General features: G+C 45.5%; 1 protein-coding gene across 1 annotated transcript in view; it reads right to left on the reverse strand.

Annotated features, from left to right (window-relative positions):
* LOC147634716 (nodulin MtN21 /EamA-like transporter family protein) overlaps positions 1 to 22,322 on the reverse strand; it is a 75,025-nt gene that overhangs the window by 51,904 nt on the left and 799 nt on the right. Inside the window, exon 1 of the mRNA XM_086803872.1 lies at positions 22,101 to 22,322. This exon is cut by the window's right edge and continues 799 nt beyond it. Coding sequence (XP_086659998.1) covers positions 22,101 to 22,322 — 222 coding nt within the window. The remainder of the gene's footprint in view (positions 1 to 22,100) is intronic.

Genomic DNA, 22,322 nt, shown 5'->3' on the forward strand with positions numbered 1-22,322 from the left:
ATCAAGTATGAGTGTGTGACTCCCCTATCACACATGTATATTGCACTAGTACACATAGTGCACTTAGTACATTAAAAGTACTAAGTGTACTATGTACTATAACTTATGGGCTTGTACACACTATAAGGGTGGACATAACGCCTTTACCCCAACAACAATCCCCCTCTTGCTCAGAAAACTCCCAAGATCTTTCAAGAGCCTAGGGCTCTGATACCATGTCAAAATACACAGCGGAGATGATAACCAAATCTGAGACCACAAGAGCAAGTAGAGTGCAGAAAATAGACAGCACAAGAGGAGGAGAGAGATAGGCGTGTAACTCTTCTCTATACACAAGATCCCGAATACGAAAACACGATACAATGATGTGGGGGCCATGGGGCCATTTTATATGGCCCCATACATGCAGTCGGCCTGTGCAAGGGCAACCGACTGGGCCTACATGTCCACGACCAGCCCCATCCAGCAGTCGGCCAGCTGCGCACAGTCGGCCAGCATGTAGGAGAGGTCGAGGACCAGAAGGGGTAGTCGGCCAGCATCCAGATCCTCTGACCAGCAGTCGGCCAGCATCTGGATCAGCCAGGGTGCAGAAAACTGCCTCCCACACCTGGTAAAAATAGGAAAAAAAATACGGGGAGTGAGGAAAAATGAGAAAACACCTACAAAGGGCGTGCACACCCACAACAGAGGCCCTGGTGTCTGATAAAGACAGGAGATGACTTCTAACAACAACTCTGCTCTATATACACAAGAAAATTCCGAAAACCTAATACAAACAGTGTGGGGGCAAGGGGCCATTTTATATGGCCCCTATGATGCAATCGGCCAGTAGAAGAGGCAGCCGACAGCACCCTGAATGGTCCTCGACCTGCTATAGCCCCAGTCGGTCAATACAGAGAGAGGCGGGGCGCAGCGGGAGCAGTCGGCCATCACCTGGATCAGCCAAGAGCCATAGGACAGCCTCCCACACCAGAATAAAATAGGGAAAAAATATGGAGAGTGGGGAAAAATGAGAAAACACCTAAATCGGGCGGGCACACCCACAACAGAGGCCCTCGTGTAAATATACAGACAAGAGATGACTGCTAACACCCCCTCTCAGCTCCTGGATGTGAAACCGACCCCAGGGAGCTGGAGTACCGCCGGAGCATAGCCTGAGATAGAGACTTTGTGAAGAGGTCCACTGCACTGTCCTCCGTCGAGCAGAACTCTAGCAAGATGTCATCAGCAATGATCTTTTCACGAACAAAATGCCTCTAGATGACCGTGGGTTCCTCCAGTGGAAACCCAATCTCGCCAAGTAACCTCTGCAACCTCACCACCTCGTAAGCAGCACCACAAGCAACCCAGTACTCTACCTCTATCGACGACATGGCAAAAGATGGCTGCCTCTTACTGCTCCATAAAACTGCTCCTGAGCCAAGGGAAAAACTGTAGCCTGATGTCAAGGTACTCGTATCTAGCTCTCCTCCCCAATCTGAGTCACTCCGACCTTGGAGTCTAACTCCATCCATCAATCCCCCTCCTGTGTAAAAGAGTCCAAGATCCTTCGCATGCTGCAGAGACCACAAGATACGCAATCCTGCCTCCCAAAGAGTCCTCTGCAAACATGAGCTCAACAGCCTCATCAGGAAGCTTCCGTCTAATCTGGTATGCATCAACCAAATCAATCAGCCATTCTGCTTCCGAATCAAGGAGGCATCATACTGCTCACAAGGATCAACACCTATTACGGTGGGATGCCAAGTCCTGGAAACCTACTGAGGATGTATGGATGTAGATTCGGATGTAGATGTATGTATGTGAATGTGGATGTATGAATGAGGATGTGAAAATAGATGTATGCATGTAGATGCGTATGTATGAATGTGAAAATAGATGTACGCATGTAGATGCGTATGTATGAATGTGAAATTGAATGTATGTATAATGTGGATGTATGAATGAGGTGTTGGAATTAGGGTTGCAGGAATGCACACACAACTTCAAGAAGATGAGGAAACTTGAGCACAACACAGTAGTGTATTATGAGTGCCAAAAATGAAAGATAACAAGCCCTAGAAGATAATGGGCGTATATACAATGCACGGGGGAAAAAACCTCCTAGTGAGGGAAAAAGTGCCCCGGCGGTCCTAAGTGTGTTCACACACATCACTACTATAATATGGTAACAAATCCCCCCTGGAGTGATGCGGTGAACAAGAGCTAGCACTCATGTATAGGGAAGTGTCTAGCTATGTGGACGAATCCACAAAAGGGAGTAAGCCCAAAGCTTTGCGAAAAGCTTCGAACTTCTCACGAGGCAGAGCCTTTGTGAAAAGGTCTGCAAGGTTATCCTGTGTTGGCACATAAGCCAAACTGATCTCTCCTGCAGAGAGTCTCTCCCTGACATAATGGTAGTGCACCTCAATGTGCTTCGTACGAGCATGGAACACTGGGTTCCGCGCAACTGCCAATGCGCTCTGACTGTCAGTGAAGATGGTGGTGGCAGATGGCTGCCCAACACCCAAATCAGCCATAAGGCGTCTGAGCCACACACACTCAACCGTAGCTGTGAAAGCTGCCCTGTACTCAGCTTCACAACTAGAAGTGGCCACAGTAGGCTGCTTCTTGCTCAACCATGATATGCATGAGCTTCCAAGCATGAAGCAAAAACCACTCGTGGACACGCGTGTGTCATAACAACCAGCCCAGTCAGAATCTGAAAAAGCATGTAAATCTGGCGGCAATGATCCCCCCTTGGGATAAAACAACCCAAGATGCCGAGTACCACTCAAATAGCGAAAGATACGCTTCACTGCCTGCCAATGCTTAATGCCTGGGCTATGCATAAATCTGCTCACCTGTGAGACGGCAAACTGAATGTCTGGCCTCGTAATGCATACATAAATGAGGCAACCAACAGCTGTCTGATAGAGTGTGACATCAAAGTGATCTCCAGCATTATGAAGACTCAACTTCAAACCTGTCTCCATTGGAGTAGCAATAGGCTTGCAGTCTTCAAGGCCAAATCTCCGCAACAATGTTTCAATATACTTTGTTTGACACAAAGCAATACCTCCATCACACTGCTTAAATTGTATCCCCAAATAATGATGCAAATGCCCCAAATCTGACATCTCAAAAGAGGCATTCAAATCAGCCTTAAAATCAGCAATATGACTCTCATTTGGTCCTGTGAGCAGCATGTCATCGACATAGAGAGCAATGATTAGATGTACACCATCCACACGTTTAGCATACAAAGTGCTTTCTGTTGGACTATTCTGAAACCCATGTGCAGTCAAATATGCATGTATTTTTTCATACCAAGCTCGTGGAGCTTGCTTTAAACCATATAAAGCCTTTTTTAACCTGCACACTTTGTTTTCCTGCCCTCTTTGAACAAAACCACGAGGCTGCGATACATACACCTCCTCATGCAAATCTCCATTTAAGAACGCAGTCTTTATGTCCAGCTGATGTACATTCCAACCATTATGAGCTGCTAATGCACAGATGCTACGAACAGTTGTCATACGACATGTGGGAGCAAAAGTCTCATCAAAATCAATGCCCTTCTCTTGAGCATAACCTTTTGCAACAAGCCGAGCCTTATGGCGATCCACTGTGCCATCAGGCTTACGCTTTAATTTGTATACCCACTTAGTGCCAATGGCCTTCTTGCCAGGGGGCAAGTCACATAAAGACCATGTACCATTCTTCATAATAGCATCGTATTCTGCTTGCATAGCAGCCATCCAATTTTCTGAACTTTGTGCCTCATCAAATGAAACAGGCTCACTTTCATCGCACATACTAGAAACAGCCAATGCATAACAATCTGACGCATAAGAGGCACCATGAGAGCCAGAACGAGTGCGACTAGACAAAGGGGCATCCAACTTGCTGTCACGCAAAGTCTGCACCAGCCATCTAGGCATATTCCTAGAGCCCTCAATCTCTTGTCTCTCATCCTCAAGTGCATCATGCACATCTGCATCAGATATAGGCTGATCTGTGCCATCATTTAAAACCTGCATAGGCTGAAAAACTGCCTCATGAGGTATTGCACTTGACTGTGCACCACTGAAAAGAGGCAACAATGTATCATAGACATCACGTGAGCTGATATCTGTCTCCTTAGTACATGAAACCAAGGGCTGAACTGCATCTTCCACAAATACAACATCACGGCTAACCAAAATGCGCTTTGTCTGTGGATGATACAAACGATACCCTTTGCTCTCAGCACTATATCCAACAAAAATACATTTGACAGCTTTGTCATCCAATTTTCTGCGATGTTGCACAGGCACTAATGCATATGCCAGGCAACCAAAAACACGTAAATGGCCAACAGATGGCTTGCGGCCATGCCAAGCCTCATATGGAGTGACAACCTGTAATGCTTTGGTGGGACACCTGTTTAGTACATAAGTGGCACACATGACAGCCTCAAGCCAAAAACCATGTGGTAGACTTTGACTCTTAACCATACATCTTGCCATTTCCATGAGAGACCTGTTTTTTCTCTCAGCCACACCATTTTGCTGTGGTGTATACGGCACTGTACATTGGTGTTTTATCCCACGCTCAGCCAGAAATGCATTAAATTCTGAAGACATATACTCCCCCCCTCGATCTGAACGGAGGGTGCCCATCTTACTTTCTGACACATTTTCAGCCATAACCAAAAACTGTTTGAAGCACAAAAACACTTCGGACTTTGCCTTCAAAGGATATACCCATGCATGCCTGGTAAAATCATCAATGAAAGTCACGAAGTAAAGGTAGTTTCCAAATGATGGAGTTTGCATGGGACCACAAACATCACTGTGAACAAGCTGCAATCTGCGTTCAGCTCTCACTGATCCATCTTTGGGAAAGGAAGCACGCTGCATTTTACCCAATATGCAGCCCTCACAAACATGCTTGACAGGTGCCTCAAGCTTAGGCAAAGAAGACACCATTTCAGATTTCTGCAGGCGCAGCAAACTTGCAAAATTCAGATGACCAAAACGTGCATGCCACAGTTTTGCATTTGAAATAGCCTGCGTATCCATAATAGCACATGCTGAATCCTCTACACATTTGCCATCCATATTGAGCTTATACAGCCCTCGACATAGTGAACCAGATGCTACAATGATGTCACCACAAGAGAGATCATGAACAGTACATCTGTCATCCACAAATTTTACAACCAAACCTGTTTTGGCAAATGCGGAGACTGACAGCAGATTCTTTTTGATCCCTGGCACATACAATGCATCAAAAAGTGTAAAGGTGTTGCCATTTGCAACATTCAGCACAATCTGTCCAACTCCTTTAACGGGATAAGAGGAGTTATTGGCACAAGTGACAGTATTCCCTGTGGGAGCAGACTCAAGGAAAGTGAATAAACTGCGCTGCGAGGTGATATGCTTAGTGGCACCACTGTCAAAGTACCATACATCTGAATCTACTGCAGACATACATGTGTCATGCAAAGATGGGTCATAACTGCACTGCGCATTGAATGCCCATTCTGTATCTAGCACAACATTAGCAGATTCATTGTTAGAAGGAGAGGCATCTGCAACAGCCATACCAGCCTCTTTCTTCTTAGCCTCTTTCGCAGCCAGCTTAGGACACGCTTTGATGACATGATCATTTCCCTTACAGTACTTGCAAAATGTCTTCTGTTTGTCACCCTTCTTCTCATCTTTGTCTTCCTTCTTTGGTTGCGCAGCATTTGCAGATTTCTGCTTACTAGAAGAAAAGCCAGCTTTACCTTTCCCGCTTCTCTGACTAGCAACGAAAGCTTGATCTGCGACACGCATAATATTCCTGTTTTGCCTTGACTGGTCTTCTTGCAGCAAAACAGAAACTAACTCCTCAAATGATAAGGCATTGGGATTGCCTTTCATCATCAAGCGAAGAGTGGAAGCAAAACCCTGATAAGAATCTGGTAGACCATTCAAAACAGTCTGCACAAGTGAACTGTCTGACAGGATTTCATCTGCAGAAATGAGCTGCTCTTTGAAATCCTTGATCTTTGTCAAAAAGCTATCCATAGAATCACCTTCGTTCATATGCTCACTCTCCAACTGTTTTCGGAGATAAGCAACACGAGCCTCATTTCTTGCCTGATACAATGTGGCAAGTACATCCCAAGCATCCTTAGAAGTCCTGCAGGAGCGAATATGTGGGATAATGGTACGTTTGACAGACAGCGCAATCAAGGCATGAGCCTGCGCATCTCTACCATCCCAACGAATCTGCTCTGCTGAAAGTGGTGGTTCTCGAACAGCTGCTACAGCACTTGTGCCTGCACCATCATCAACAGTACCTGTTTCTGATGTGTTTGCAGCATTCCCAGCCACAATAGGACGTGCATCAATACCCTGCACAATGTTCCATAACCCCTTTGCTACCAATACATGTCGCATCATATATGCCCACAATGGATAGTTGGTGCCATCCAACTTATCCTCAGCAGCCAACATGCGGAATACATCATTGTTGTCAGCCATGGCCAATGACTGTACTACTAGATGTAAATGCTGTCTGTAAGAGGTAAACCTGTATAAAATCGACCTGTGCTATGTAGCACAGCCCAAAACAGACGAATGGGCACCTGTCCTGCAGATTTTAATCTTGACAGAAAATCTGCACAGTAGGACGAATTTGCCTGCGCAGTACTTGGAATGCAAAAACGGAGGGCGAAATGACCTCAGATCAAAATTCTGAAACGACCAAGCCCTATGGGCTCTCCCACGGCATATACTAACCTGCAGACGCTCGTGAAATCTCGTCGCAATCGGAGGAGATGAAGCGGCAGGTGCCGGTGATGCTGCCCGGGAGGAGGAAGCCTGCTCTGATACCAATTGTTGGAATTAGGGTTGCAGGAATGCACACACAACTTCAAGAAGATGAGGAAACTTGAGCACAACACAGTAGTGTATTATGAGTGCCAAAAATGAAAGATAACAAGCCCTAGAAGATAATGGGCGTATATACAATGCACGGGGGAAAAAACCTCCTAGTGAGGGAAAAAGTGCCCCGGCGGTCCTAAGTGTGTTCACACACATCACTACTATAATATGGTAACATGAGGATGTGAAAATAGATGTATGCATGTAGATGCGTATGTATGAACGTGAAATTGGATGTATGATGTATGAACGTGAAATTGGATGTATGATGTGGACGTACGAACATGGATATGTATGTAGAATAATGAATGTGAATGTGTATGTGAAATAATGTGTAGTCTATATGAGTGAATGGATGAGAATGAGTACACATTGAATGGAATAGGGAATAAGTAATGTGGTCCGAGAGTGGATAATGTGGAAAGACGAGAGTTCGTTATAGAAACTGTATTTTATGACTGTTTGTAAATGACAGTTTTATGTCAATAATGCTGGGGAAGCATTTTGACCATCTTGAGGATTAAGGTCATGAAGACCGAACTGATAAAGTTGCAACTGCTGACGGAGAGTCAATGAAGGACGTCTCGCATAGCAAGGTCGGCCGAGATCTTGACCAGCCTCGATTCGATTTAAATGGTGAGCTTCCGGTGTACGGTGGATTAGGGACCAAGGAAGCGGCCTATGAGTGAAGTGCTAGGTCACCTGCGAAGGATCCTAGAGGGTGCTGACCATACGGTGCTCGGGCTCTGGGTCACCGAAGATACCCACACGTGCGTCGAGGAAGATATTGGAACAAGGAGTAAGAGTTGTTTTCTGAAACCAGGCATGGATCTGGTTGATTGACCTTGCTGGTCCTCAACGGATGAGTCCATGGCTCTTTTATATGGATCTGTGGGTTGATCTTGCTGATCTTCCATAGAGATTCTATTCTGTTATATGAATATATTGCCGGTTACTATGAGCTAGGAACTATGGAAAAGGTCCCTGAGTGAACAGGTGTGGTGAGCGTTTTGGTTGCCAATGATGCCATAAGTAACACTCAAGGCCTTCGGAAACCTGTAACCAAACCCCTCTGAATCCGGAACCACAAAGCCTAGAGAATGTGCAACATCCACCTCCACCTGCAAGTAATCAACTACCACCTGCCTAGCCTTCCAATAGGTCCCCGTGGAAAGAACTTCCTCATCTACAGGAGTTTCTTTGTCCCGAATGCTAAGAGACATCAGAGCATAGGTTACCTATAAAGTTTCCTCTGACTGACGAACACAAGAACTACCAAAATCTGTACTGGAAAGTTCCTACCAACTGCTGCCATCATCTGGCAAGCCATCCACCATATGGTCCCGGAAAGCCTGCACCTCCAGCGCATCCACATTTAAGTGGCCAAACCGAAAGTGCCACAAGTCACCAACCTGAGAACCTGTCAATGGGGAGAGTGCCGAGAGTTTGTAGATACCATTCTCCATGCCGCCTTCCCAAACAACCTGGCCAGTCTCGCGGTCCCTTAGAGCAACTGAATGCTCCTCAAATTCCACCGCGAAGCCAGTCTTGCAAACCTCATGCACTGACAACAGATGAAAACCAAGTGCTGGGACGTAAAGAACACGAGAGGAATGCTTACCCCCCTTGCCGTCGGGAATGATCTCCATCCGGCCCTCACTGTGTATTGGAATTGTGGAATTGTCGTCAATGAAAATGCAACCTAACTGCCGTTTCAGATCCAAAAAGAAGTCACGGGAAGGAGTCATGTGCCTGGAAGCACCACTGTCAAGAATCCACTCCCGAGTATCCTTTGCGGTGAAGCCAACTGCCTCCTCGCTCGAAGACGATGAAGCATCTAAGTCCATCTCTAAGTGCACAAAGGCTGGAGTCTTTGAAGCTGAAGCTGAAGAATCGGCACTCTTCCCAGTCCACTTAGGACACTTCCTCCAATAGTGACCTTTCTCGCCACAATCATTACAGGTCCTCTTTGCCTTCAGTTTCTCGCGGTCTGAGTCGGACTTTCTCATAAGACTTCTCCGGTGAAGCCTTCCCTTTGCCCTTGTTATTACGGCCTTTCAACCGTTGGCCAGTTAAGGCCTTCGAACCTCCGCCCTGTGGAGGGTTCGAGAATCTTTCCTCCTGGTCCAAGACCATGGGCACAAGCTCCTCCCATGTGATTGTGCTGAGCCTGCCAACCACTGGTAATCAACGAAGAGTAAAATGGGCGAGTCAGATGCCCAGGAGGTATGTCCGAGACTATTGCTAGCACCATTGGTGTGAAGCAAGGATGCCCACTTTCCCCCACGCTATTTGGGTTATACATTGATGAGGTGGCTAACTTCATTACACGGGGAGGCGGAGATGGAGTTGATCTAGCAGGTACCTCAGTACATATTATGCTTTATGCTGATGATATTGTATTAGTGTCTGAGTCTCCAGGAGGTCTACAGCAGCATCTACATGCACTCGATGATTTCTGCACACAGAGGGGTCTTACTGTGAACCTTGGGAAAACCAAGGTTATGGTCTTTCATACATCAAGACAGGGCACGAGTCAGCTGACATTCACTCTCGCAGGACGCCAGGTGGAGGTGGTGACATCATACGTGTACCTTCTCTGCAGCAGCCACGCGCTTCAACAGCCAGAGCTAGATTGACACGGGGATATGCAGCATTGGCTATGCTAGAGAGACAGTGCCACCAGGCGCATTTTCAGGAGCCCCAGACAAAGGGGTGGCTATTTGACACATTAGTCACACCGGCACTGATGTATGGAGCAGCGGTATGGGTGCCAGGCCTTGCTACCCATTGGTGGACACAAATAGAGAGACCACAGGCCCTCATGATGGCACGCATGATACGCAGCAAACCGTCAGTACCTCATGACATTATCCGAGCAGAGTTTGCTGCGCCTCCTATGATGGTAGAGGCCATATTCCAGACTATATGCCTGCTATACAGATTCACAGAGATGCCACAGGACAGATTGTCATACAGAGCTTTTGAGGCATCTAGACAACTGGCTGAGGCAGGAGACAGAGGATCGTGGTATGCACAAGTCACACATTGGTTCTCACAGCATGGCCTAGACATGGATAATCTACCACCATTCCAGTATGACAGGGATGCACCACATATCCGTCTCTCTCATAGTGAGAGGAACAGAGTATTGAGACAGGACCTATGGCCGCTCTATACACAAGAGACATGGATATCGCCTACACAGCCTCTTCCACCGAAGATGCTATACTACAGAGATCACTTCATGAGTATCATTGATGATGGATTTATAGAGAGGCCTAGATACATGGAGGGCTTTTTACCACATGGCTCCCGAGTAGCTATTGGTCAGCTTAGAGTCTCATCACATCGATTGGAGATCGAGACTGGCAGAGTAGCACGGATCCCCCGAGAGGAGAGGGTATGCAGATTGTGCAGAGAGGAGGTGGAGAGTGAGGAGCATTATGTATGCAGATGCAGAGCATATACAGCCATCAAAGAGAGATATCCCATTTTATTCAAAAAGCCACATTCCCTAGGCCAGCTCTTTGAGGCAGCAGACCAGCGCATAGAAGGGAGATCCATTCTAGACATACAACGTCACAGAGAGACATCATTACAGGCTTAGACAGCTCCGGAGGGGGGACGACAGACATAGATTACTACATTTTTTCAGAGATCCACCCCTCTCCCAGCCCCTACACAGCAAGGAATTACTCTCCAGAGAGCAGAGAAACTCAGAGCCCGCAGGAGACAGAGGACACCTGGCTTTCGGACACCACGCCTATACCAGAGAGAGATGACAGAGAGATCAGAGCTCAGTTTCACAGAGAGGGTGCGGAGCGACTTCCTCGCTTCAGAGCAAACCCAGGCATGTTCTTCAGGGAGCTGTGGACACCCCCTTCATTGATGTATACCATTTTATACCCCCAGTATGGTACAGGATGAAGCTAGCTAGGTTGCATATCATGATTGTATACTCCATGCATATAGCTTTGTTGGGATGACAGAGGATACCCCACACAGGTACACTGATTTGTCTCATAGGCCGAGTTCGGTCTTTTGGAAGACGTTAATAAAATCTTTCTTTCTTTCTTTCTTTCTCTCTCTATTTTCTGCACATCTATATTCAGTTTTCTGCATTATTCTCGTCGTGAAAAGTGTGCTGATTTCTGAGCATTGAAGTTGCTGATCTCCCCTGAAGCTTCCGCATGTTACAACAGTTAATCAATGGTTTGCATTTTGTGGCCCCAAGCCTATGCACATGATTCTTTGTTCATGCCCAAAAATGATCCAAATGATCTCAAGTGTGTCATGAGAACTTTGGAATTATTTGATAAAGCAACTGGACTTTATATCAACTTTTCTAAGTCTAAACTGCTTCCATTGACTTCTTGTGACCTGGCATGCACTGTTATGGCCAGGACAAATTATTCCACCAAACCACCTGGTTAGACATTTGGGATATCCATTGGCATGGTATATGTCTATGACGGATGCCATTCATTGGGTATTGAACAAATTAAAGGCCAAGCTTTCTAGATGGCCTTTACATGTGCGTCTCAGCATTGTTCAATCGATCATTATGGCTTATGTGTAATTTTATGTGCCATTGTTGATTTGGCGTAAAACTAATATTGATACATTTATGTGTGATGCCTTGGAATTGTTGTGGAAAACCAAGCATCATATACGAGAGCGCTCCGTCTTCTGAGACGATCTTCGGTCTCCACACCTAAAATGCATGGTGGACTAAATATACTTGATTTGCATTATCATCTTTTGGCAAGAAAGGCCACCATGCTTTTCCACTTTTTTTCAACTTCGGCAGCCATGGGCCATAATACTTGCGGACATGTGTGCTTCCATCAAGACTAGAGCTTATGGCAATTGGCACATTTCTCATTGGGAAGTAGTGCTTAGTAAATTTGAGGGAAAAAATCCAAGATGCCCTTATGCATCTTCCCTTCTTCGTGATTGGAAACTAGCTTTGTCTTATATTCACTGACATGGTTGAGATGCACTGACTGGGAATTCTTTTCGATTGGAAAGCATTCATTGAACTTCGATGTTTCCTCAACCACTTGTAGTATAGGAACCACAAAAGGCCTACTTTTTGGCCTCCATTGGGGTTAACACTGTGGCAGATGTCGTAACAGAGGGATTTGTGTTGACTTTCCCACAAGCCTGTCTGAAACATAACTTGGGTCTGCATCACAGGTGAGTGTGGAAAATTATTACTACGTTGTTGCAGCCTTTTGAACTCATCCCACCCTTGGATGATCATGACAAACTTCATGATTGGCAACTTGTTGGTCATACAAGTTCTCTTTGATTGGATGTGCTTTCGGCAAGCAATGTGTACAAATGGTTGCTTCCTTCCATGTGGATCCAGCCTCATGTGGATACTTTATGGGAATGGCATAACAAAACTAAATGGTGGAAACAAAGGCTTTGACTAATTTGGGGTTGTAAGCTGCCTCTCAAACAGCATCTATTCTTATGAAGATGCCTTGTGGGAATACTTCTAGTTTCCACTTTTCGGGTAAAACGACATATCTCCAGTGATAGATATTGTAGATGTGGATGACATGCAGAGTCTGTTTTGCATCTTCTTTGGCATAATGCATCGGATGGAGTCCACGAATTTCTTGCAAGCACTAACTCACAATCTCCAAGGATGTTTTCCATCCTCCAAAGGAGGAAAACTCTTCTCGAGTTTTGGTGTTTTGCTATCTTGCATGGCTGGATTTGACACTTTCATGATCTGGATGAGATATTGGGCACTATGGACTATTTGGAAGGCTAGGAACCATATTATGTTTTGACAGCCTTCTCTAGATGCTTATGCTTTCTTTCATGCCAATCTTCACCAATCCCTACATGACTGTCGACAACTGGAGACTATTGATACCCGATAGTTTGAAATCTTTTTCAACTATTTCCAGCTTTCTTCCTTGGATGACTTCTCTCTGAAGTACATCCTCCCCATGTATATTGCTCCTTGGTAATAGATGTTGCATGCATGGAAGCCTTGCTGTAGTGATCCACAACCCTAAGCCTTGCTGTAGTGATCCACAACCCTAAGCCTGATTAACAACAAGATGCTAACTTAAACATGATTAAGACAAAGGAGAGAGAAGAAGAGAGAGGTTGGTGTCAGGGTTTTTTCTTGTATTTTATATGGTACAAAAAGGTGACTTAATGTATGTCCAACGTCAGGCCCTTGGTCAACCTCGAAGGGGTGACCTCTGTCCTCTTACATGACTTCTACTGCTAAATGACTGTGACTTGATTTATGCTGAATTTTGACTAATGCTTATATATGATCTTGAGGTAGTTGGTCGACCAGCTAAAGGGCTGTCGGCCTACTGCCCTGGACAAATATTGGACATTAAATGCCCCTTTGAAAGCTGTGCTTTCCTTTGCTGCTATCCATACCTGTTGCCTTCGCCTAGCTACATCTGACTGCTGCCTTGTTCCCCTGGATGGCTGCCAACTGTGTTATGGAGGCTGCTAACCAGGTTCCCAAGTCCTCCATGCTGATGTGATGCTGCTAATGATGATGATGTTGACACTGATGATGCTTATGCTACCGATGCTACAGCTGTCCTAACTGATAATTAATCAAGGATTAATGATATTCATGCTAAGGTTTAGCGATGGCACGGGTGTGCATGTGACAATAGAACAATGGTTTTTTACTAAAAAAAGGTAAAGCTTTAAAAAGGCCTAGAACAAGCATGACTGCAAATTCAGGCCTCAAGAAGGATATTAAAGCAACTGTGATACTCGCAATAAAACCTCACGCTATCACAAGGGTAAGTGTACCAAGGTGAAAGGTGGTGAATATGATCCGGCAAGTAAATGGATGTGAGCGCTTGTGACGACTGAAGCGTGGCTGGCGCGAGGTCAGAAGTCAAAGAGGGGTGTGGAGTTACGGCAAGTGACTAGGGACTCACGTTCGTGCTTAGGGGATCCCAAGGACCAAGGTCAAGTGAATCAAGTCACTGCATGAATTGAGACTTGGGCTTGGACAAAAAAATGAAGGTCCTCATGGGGATAAAGATTGTGTGGAAGAGAGAAAACTTGCTAAGGAGTCTTTCATTTTTTTTGGTCTTCATTTTGCTAGATTTCGGGAGTCGCACTGCCTTCCAAAAGAGTTGTTACATTTGGTATCCGAGCCAAACTATACGACAATGATAGCACAGAGAACAAAGCCCAACTATGCAAGGCGTAGTTGGTACACACAGTAGGCCCGGCCGCCGCGCATTCAGAAGCACAAGGCCCACACAGCCCGCCACGCAGAAGGCACACAATGCCCGCCACATACTAGGTCAACAGCGCAAGAGGCCCACATAGTCCACACAAGTGCACTGGCATGCACACTCGCCAGCACACCCACGCACTTCATTGAGGAGAGAACACTCCGACTCTATTAGATATCATCCCCTACTTGCTAGCTTCCTATTTGGTGTCCTATTTTAGCCTCTACGGCTGACCATGTTAGTCTGAGGGGCTGGTCACCCCTCACATGTATTTTACCCATATTTATTCCCCATTTATGGTCCTGGGTATTTTTCCCAGTCATGTAGAGGTATATATAGCCGGCATGCCTCCCTCATATTTCATTGCTTGCCTAGCTTGCCTAGTTGCAGTCCCTCACTTTTTACGAGGTTCTCCCCTCTTGCTCGGGACATGTATTCCTTTTGGTGATGATATTGAGAGCAGGTTCTCACCTGTGTTTCCTCTCCATCTCTCTCTCTCTCTCTCTCTCTCTCTCTCTCTCTCTCTCTCTCTCTCTCTCTCTCTCTCTCTCTCTCTCTCTCGGTGGTTTGGAGAGGATGAGGAGAGCAGCAGAGACTAGATTGACTAGAGCACATGCAGCCCTGGGTGGTTTGGAGAGGATGTGTTCGCAGGTTCAGTTTCAGGAACCTCGAACGAAACTTTGGCTTTTTGACACTCTAGTGACATCAGCTATGCTTTATGGAGTGCAGATATGGGGACCTTCAGTGGGCCATCACAGCGCAGGCGGGTGGAGAGGTATGGAGAGGCCTTTGGTATCTATGATTGCTAGGATTATTAGAGCCAAGGCCGTGGTACCTCATGAGATTATTCGAGCAGAGCTGGCGGCTGCCCCTCTGGTGATTGAGGCTCTTACGAGATCAGTCTCCTACATACATGGCTTGTGGGATCTCCCCCGAGACACATATGCACGCCTCGCCCTGGAGTCCTCCCGACAGTTAGCTTTACAGGGAGACACGGCTTGTTGGTATGGACAGATGACATCTTGGTTCCAGGCACATGGTTTTAGCATGGACAGATTGCCTCCCTTCCAGTATTCTCTGGAGGCACCCTCTCTCACTCTCACACGGACAGAGATTACCAGACTCATCCGTCAGGATTTAGTTCAGCTGGACATTAGGAGGACATGGATACAGCGGACTGAGGAGCTGGGCACGAAGATGGCTTTCTACAGAGAGCATTTTCTTCAGCTCACAGCAGATGGTTTTGTGATCAGACCCAGTTACATGGATGTACACTTGTCTCATGCAGTACGATGTGCTATTGGTCAGATTCGCACATCCTCACACCAGCTTGAGATTGAGATGGGCCGATATAGAGGTATACCAGCTGAGGCCAGGATATGCCGAGTATGCCATGGGGAGCCAGAGACAGAGCTGCATTATATATGCCATTGTACTGCATACTATGAGATACGTGGTCGTTTCCACTGTTTATTCAGAGAGGGTTTTGGACCACTTTCCAGAGTCATGGGGTACCAGGACCAGAGGTGTTTGGGATTGTTCTTGCTTGAGCTGCGGAGACATAGAGATAGCCTGCTTAGGCGCACAGAGAGCCAGACTCAGAGGCACATTATAGATTTCTTTAGTCCAGCCATCACTGCGCCAGATGGACCACAGCAGCAGCAGGACATGGATACCGCCCACACCAGGGGTACACTGATTGATCGTGCGATTGAGCTTGGGTGGTCCAGACGCCCACGACTACGGAGGGGGGCATCCCAGCATAGACGGAGGTTGTAGCGGCAGATTCGGATTATTCTTGCGAGGCATGCAGGACACCCAGTCAGGGTGCTGACCACAGAAGATATTGAGGAGATCCGCCAGTGTCCGATGCGGCACATATTATGAGATGGAGGCACCTCCATAGTGTACCCCTCCGTCCCACATGATATTGTATCCCCTCACTATACTCCACTCACCTCCATAGCGTACCCCCCCCCCCTCGCTATATTCCAGTTCCAGTTTCATTTTCTAGGTGCCGGTAGTATCATCTTTATTTTTCATTTTCTGGGTTTTTTTATCCAGACATTGTATCAGATCCACCATGATGTAACTTTTGGTCTCATAGGTCATTATGGCCTTTTGAAGACGTTAATATAACATTTCATTTCATTTCATTTCTCTCACCCCGTGGGACTCTAGTTGAGAGAGCTATCCAGTTATTGGACAACTCATGTTATGGAGTTTGGGCAGATGGACCCCATCTTTTCTACAGAGTCTTTACATCTTGTGATGCCGACCTTTTCAGAGGATGCTTTTATACAGCATTTGGCTACTCTTGGTACAAAGTTGGAGCAGATTGACTCTATTTCTTTTGAGGGTTCCAGTGAGGAGCAGTTTGCTTCTCCCAGGATTGATTATATACAGATCTGATCTTGGTTGGTTATGAGGTTTTTCATACCTTCTCCAGGCTGGATACACGACATTCGACTTCGGGGAGTGTTCTTACACTTGGGTTTGGAACCATTATTTGGAGCAGCACGTCGCAGCCTATATGGCTGTTTTCTTCCAGAGGAGCGGTGTACCTGGCAGCTTGTTCTATTGCTTTTGTAGCTGAGTTGCTAAGGAGATTGCTCGTGGAGCTTTCTTGGTACCTGTTTCTGCAATCTTTCATCTTTGATCGAGGACGGCGTCTCTGGCTTCTTGGAGTTTACTCAGCATCCGATGCTGAGAGGGGGTGTTAGATATCATCCCCTACTTCCTGGCTTCCTATTTGGTGTCCTATTTTAGCCTCTAGGGCTGACCATGTTAGTCTGAGGAGCTGGTCACCCCTCACATGTATTTTACCCATATTTATTTCCCATTTATGGTCCTGGGTATTTTTCCCAGTCGTGGAGATATTTATCACCTGTCGGCTGCCTTCATGTAGAGGTATATATAGCCGGCATGCCTCCCTCATATTTCATTGCTTGCCTAGCTTGCCTAGCTGCAGTCCCTCACTTAGGAGGTTCTCCCCTCTTGCTCGGGACATGTATTCCTTTTGGTGATGATATTGAGAGCAGGTTCTCACCTCTCTCTCTCTCTCTCTCTCTCTCTCTCTCTCTCCCCTGTGTTTCCCTTCTTCCACTGCACATTCTATCAGACTCGTTGTGAGAAAGAAGTGGTCTCAATTTGCCCTTTATTCCCTTGGCCACAATCTTAAACGTCTGCATGTGGGATAAAACACTAGGCTCCACAGTCCCTCATCCGGTGCAAGATATACAACTTCTTTCTTTCTCTGCAATTTCTATGCTTTGCTTTGAAAGCTTAAATTGATGCAAATAATGGTGCAAATAATGTTTGGGAGCATGCATATGTGATGTATGGTATGTAAATACGCATGTTTTATGCCTAGTTATACCCTGCAATTTCTGATTTTGCTCAAAATCTTTAAGAAATCCGAGGGTATGCATTGAAAACTCCTTGAAATACACCTTATGTGATGCACTGGAATCTTATGCTTGATGTATATCTGATGTATACAAGGGTGTGATGCTTACTGTGTGTGATGTAAAGCTTTTGTATTAGTGCCTTTTAAAAAAAATATACAAAATCCAAAAACAAGAAGAAAGAGCTATGGATAACGAGGAAAATCAAAACCAAAATCAAGAGCAAGAGCCCAATGCATCTTCGGAGACTGTAAATGATCGCATGAATATTGTAACATGCGGAAGCTCGATGGGTAGAATCGGTAACTTTGATGGACAGAATTCAACAAATCTTTCTTGACGAAGATAACACAAAACATAGAGAGAGAGAGAGAGAGAGAGTATTGGGTCTCAAATACCCTCTGTAGGGCCCCCACCACGAATGGTGTATTTTCTTTATGAGAATGATGCAAATCTGTAAACAAAATCTAGTTCTTGACCTTTCACCTTCACCTTGGCTGAGAGCTCCCCTTGGCTGTCCTGGCCCTTGGAATTCAGCAACCCCCTGTGAATGTTTATATGAATGACTGAAATCTAGGCTCATGCTATTTATAGGTCCTTCTAGGCTGGTCGGTTTGCTCAAGAAGGGGTCAGCCTGCAGCAAATATTCCCACGACTTGCAAAATGGCCCCTTTTTGGGCAGGGCTTTCACACAATGCTGCTGGCCATGATCTGGCCGCGCGGCTGCTGGGCAGCCGATATGCCCTAGCCACCTACAGCCCTGGCTGCCCAATTCTATGGGCTGGCCAACTGGTTGGCCAAGCCCACATGAGCTGGCCTACTGGCTGCCCAGCCCTAAGGGTTGGCCACCAAGGGCCTAGACCCTTTCATGGGCTGGAAGGCAATGGCCATGGGCCGTCCTGGCCCCTATGGGTGGCCTAAGGCCTACCCCGTGCCTACTCAAGGAATACAAATCCCTTCCTAGGATAGCCCAAATGGCTGCCCCCTTCTTCTACATGCATCTACATGCTTCCTATAGATGTACGGTATCTGGTTGCAAACCAAACACTCAGAACACCTAACATCATTCCAGAGGGAGACTCACAGTACGGACTAGCACTGCTTCATATGCAGCACAATGCACACCTGACCAAGACCATGTACGAGACTTGTACACCTGACTTTGGACGCTTAGAGTGGAACCCTGGCTGACTCGTCCTAGACTGGGGCTCACATGGGACCAGTTTTCACTCCAGGTCTTGCACCTGCTATATAGATATGTCCACATGGCATCCAAGTGCGGGATGCACGTGACAAATATGCTAAAAGATACTTTAGCTTGCTTGATGCAAGAGATGCATACTTTACTAGCGACTAAGGCTAGTCCAGATATTATTTCATCTAATGTAAACCGACCAGCACCAAGTGAACCCAAGATTGTGCTAGGTGGACCATCCACTAAATGGCATCTTAAGCCTACCAAATACTCAGGCGCATTAACGACTCGTCCAGCCGATGCCGTTGAGCACTGGTTGACCAAGTGGAAGCAATGCTTTAAAATCTATGGTATTGTAAATGACGATACCAAGTTTTAGCAAACCACATATAACCTCCTCGATGTAGCACATTGATGGTGGAGAAAAATCATATCTGACAAAGCTAAACCCGCACTCTGAGAAGAGTTTAAAGTTATTTTTACAGATAGATTTGTACCTCCCGACGAGCGAAGTCATGCGCTCAATGCATGGTTTTTCTTGATGCAAAAGCACAAGTCAATTCAAGAGTATGCAAAAAGTATCGAGAAATAATTTTGAAAGTACTTGAGCATATTCCAAACTTTTTGCAAGTGCATCACTAAGGCCATTAGTGAAGAAAGAAAAATGTTCTGCTTTGCAAGAAGCGATTAAACTTGCTTTGGTCTTAGAGGATGGTAGGAGGTTTCCTACCCAGACTAGGTCTAAGGCCACTTGGACTCAATTTCCAAGGCAACAGACTCAGGTGTATCTTCCCAAAACAAATGTGCAATCTAAGAGCAAGGAAGTCCTTAACGGTGGTACAAATGCAAGGGCCTATGCGGGCATAAAGTGCAAGGTGTCATCGATAGTTGGATGCGTTTAAAGACTCCGTATCAGTAAGTAATCCTCGGATTCATCATCCTCATCCCTTGCATCTAATGGATTTACCACCATCTGTGTGGTAACTTTAGATTTTTTCCCAGGACGATGCTTATGTTGGTGGTGCCCAAGACAACCATAACATAAGCCTTCTCGCATGGCCTTCAATTTTTATTGTGGTGTTTACATTGATTTAGTGTAGTTTCTCCCACTCGGATTCTTGCTATGTCGATAAGCAAGAAGGTTCCTAGTGTACTTGATGTAGTTTTATCTCATGAGGCTCAAAGAGGGTATCGGTTTGCCGACACAGACTTGATTGTCATGAAGGACATGGTGACAGGAAAACAAGTAAGGGTCTTGTTTGACACCGGCTCAACTCATAATGTCATAAATTCTCGACTTGTCAAGAAGCTTAAGGTCCCCACTAGCTCATCAGATTATCAATAGACACTGGAGCTAGCAAATAGCAAGGACATAGATATGGGACAAGCAAGTGGTCGGTCTCAACCTAAAGAGCCAAGGCTATGCTAACAAGTTAGACTTTGAGATTACTCGACTAGCACGCATAACATTTGATGAGATCCAACACAGTTGAATTTGCAACCTCACTTTGCCCATCCGTTCAAGGATGATAAGCCGACGAAATGTCTAAGTTAGTGTCCATATTATCAAACAAAGCTCTCCAAAAGAGGCTCGTAGTCCTGGGATCTCTATCCCCCACAATAGACTTAGGCATACCATGGTGTTTGAATACTTGTGCCACAAATATCTTGACCATATGCTCAGGCTTAATGGTCTTTGTGACCGGCAAGATCATCACAATAGTCATCTTCTCCCTCCCATTAGCAGTAAGTGTGTAATCATACATTTCATGGGCACACATATGTACAAAAACCCTCTTGCTAAACCTGTCAACAATGGTCCAAATAGCATCATTGCCTTGTTGAATATGAGGCAAATACATGATAAAGTCCATTGCAATACTTTTCAATGGCTGCAGGGGAATAGACAACAGTTAAAGCAAAACCTAGAGCCTTTTGCCTGTTAAATTTGACCTTTTGGCATGTGATACATGCATGTAAATATGCCTTGGCCAAAAGAAATAGCACTCAATGATGCGTGTAGTCAGTATAATACCTCTATGTCCTGCATATAGAGGAGCATGGCACTCATCAATGACCTTTTGTCTTATATTTGATACAATACATAGGCAATTATCTTTCATGAGATTCCCCTCTTTGATCACATAAGAGACATGTACATGACCAGTCACTAAAACAGTCCATATATGTCCAAAATCAGCATTTGTATGGTACATTTCATGCATGACAAATAAGTCTCCCATATGAGGCAACTGACACTACATCCACATATGGCATTCGCAACAATGCATTTGCCACCACATTCTTCATCTGAAAATGAAACATAGACAAGAAGTTTGCCATCCTTACATGCTTCTCCAAAAGTTTTGTTTGCATCAGAAAGTACCTTAGGCTTTGATGATCTGGCTTGACCATAAAATCAGCCCCAAGAAGGTAGTGTTTCCAAATGGTTAAGGCATGAATTACAGCTAACAACTCCCCCTGATAGATGCCCAAAGAAAGCTCTCCATAATGCAAACGACAGCTTTCATAAGCTACAGCATGTCCCTCCTGAATTAAGACAACACCAATGTAACTTCTTGATGCATCACACTCCACACAGAAAGGTTTCTACAAGTCTGAAATGACTAATATTGGCCCACTTATAATGGCATCCTTAAGACGAAGGAAAGCCTCTTTCTCATCAACAATCCATTTGACGACTGCCGCCTTCTTAGTGAGCTCATGCAATGGCAAAGCAATCCTTTTTCCACTATTTCTGATCTTGAAGAAGTTTCCATCACTTTTGAGGGCTTCTTTGCTTGTGCAGGGAAATAATAGAACATCGGTTTTTACAAAAATAAAAAGATAGTGATGATATATCGGGATGTGTAGATCGGAGGCTACTAGAAGTTTTGAGGCATGATGACCTCATGGCATTACCAGGAGGTCGTGAAAATTGGGTTCAGGGTATCAAGGCAAAAGACCTAATGCTGCAGTAAACAAAATTACTCCCATCACCTCCATGTGGATGGCAAGCCCAAGGATGTGGGCCAGGATTTTATTCCATTAAACATAAGCAAGCCATGCAAAGGTTATTGTCGTGAGTCTGGTTTTTGGGTCAGCTGAGCATTTGTTTTTGTCCTTCTCATAAGGCATCTTACTGGAAGAGTCAATGCGTCCTCCTCAAAATCTAGCAACTGTGTTTGTTTATTTCCTGCTCATGCATTGGAGGCCCATGCTAGTAGTACTTCTGTCTCTATGTATTTCACAAAGTTCTTTCATTGAGACTTATGAAATCCGAAAACCAATATATCTACACATGTCTAATAAGCTCTCTTGTCAAGTTGAATGAAGTCTGAAGATGCACCTGGAAACAAGAAGCATCCACTAGAGCAAAGAGTGCAATTGCGAGCCATGCATTGAGGCCTGAAGGTTGCTTCCGATTCTGAAAATTTGCAAACGCAATCAGAAGAAATCCTGATGGGATAAGCCGAGTTGCTGCGACGAAAAGGGGCCCAGCCTTTGGCAGCACCCCCTTCATCGCCACCATTGCTGTGCCCCAGAAGAAGAAGGGAGATACAAGAAGGAG

Source organism: Cibotium barometz, chromosome 10 (assembly GCF_041138505.1).
Source record: "Cibotium barometz isolate CiBa-2024 chromosome 10, ASM4113850v1, whole genome shotgun sequence".
NCBI lineage: Eukaryota > Viridiplantae > Streptophyta > Polypodiopsida > Cyatheales > Cibotiaceae > Cibotium > Cibotium barometz.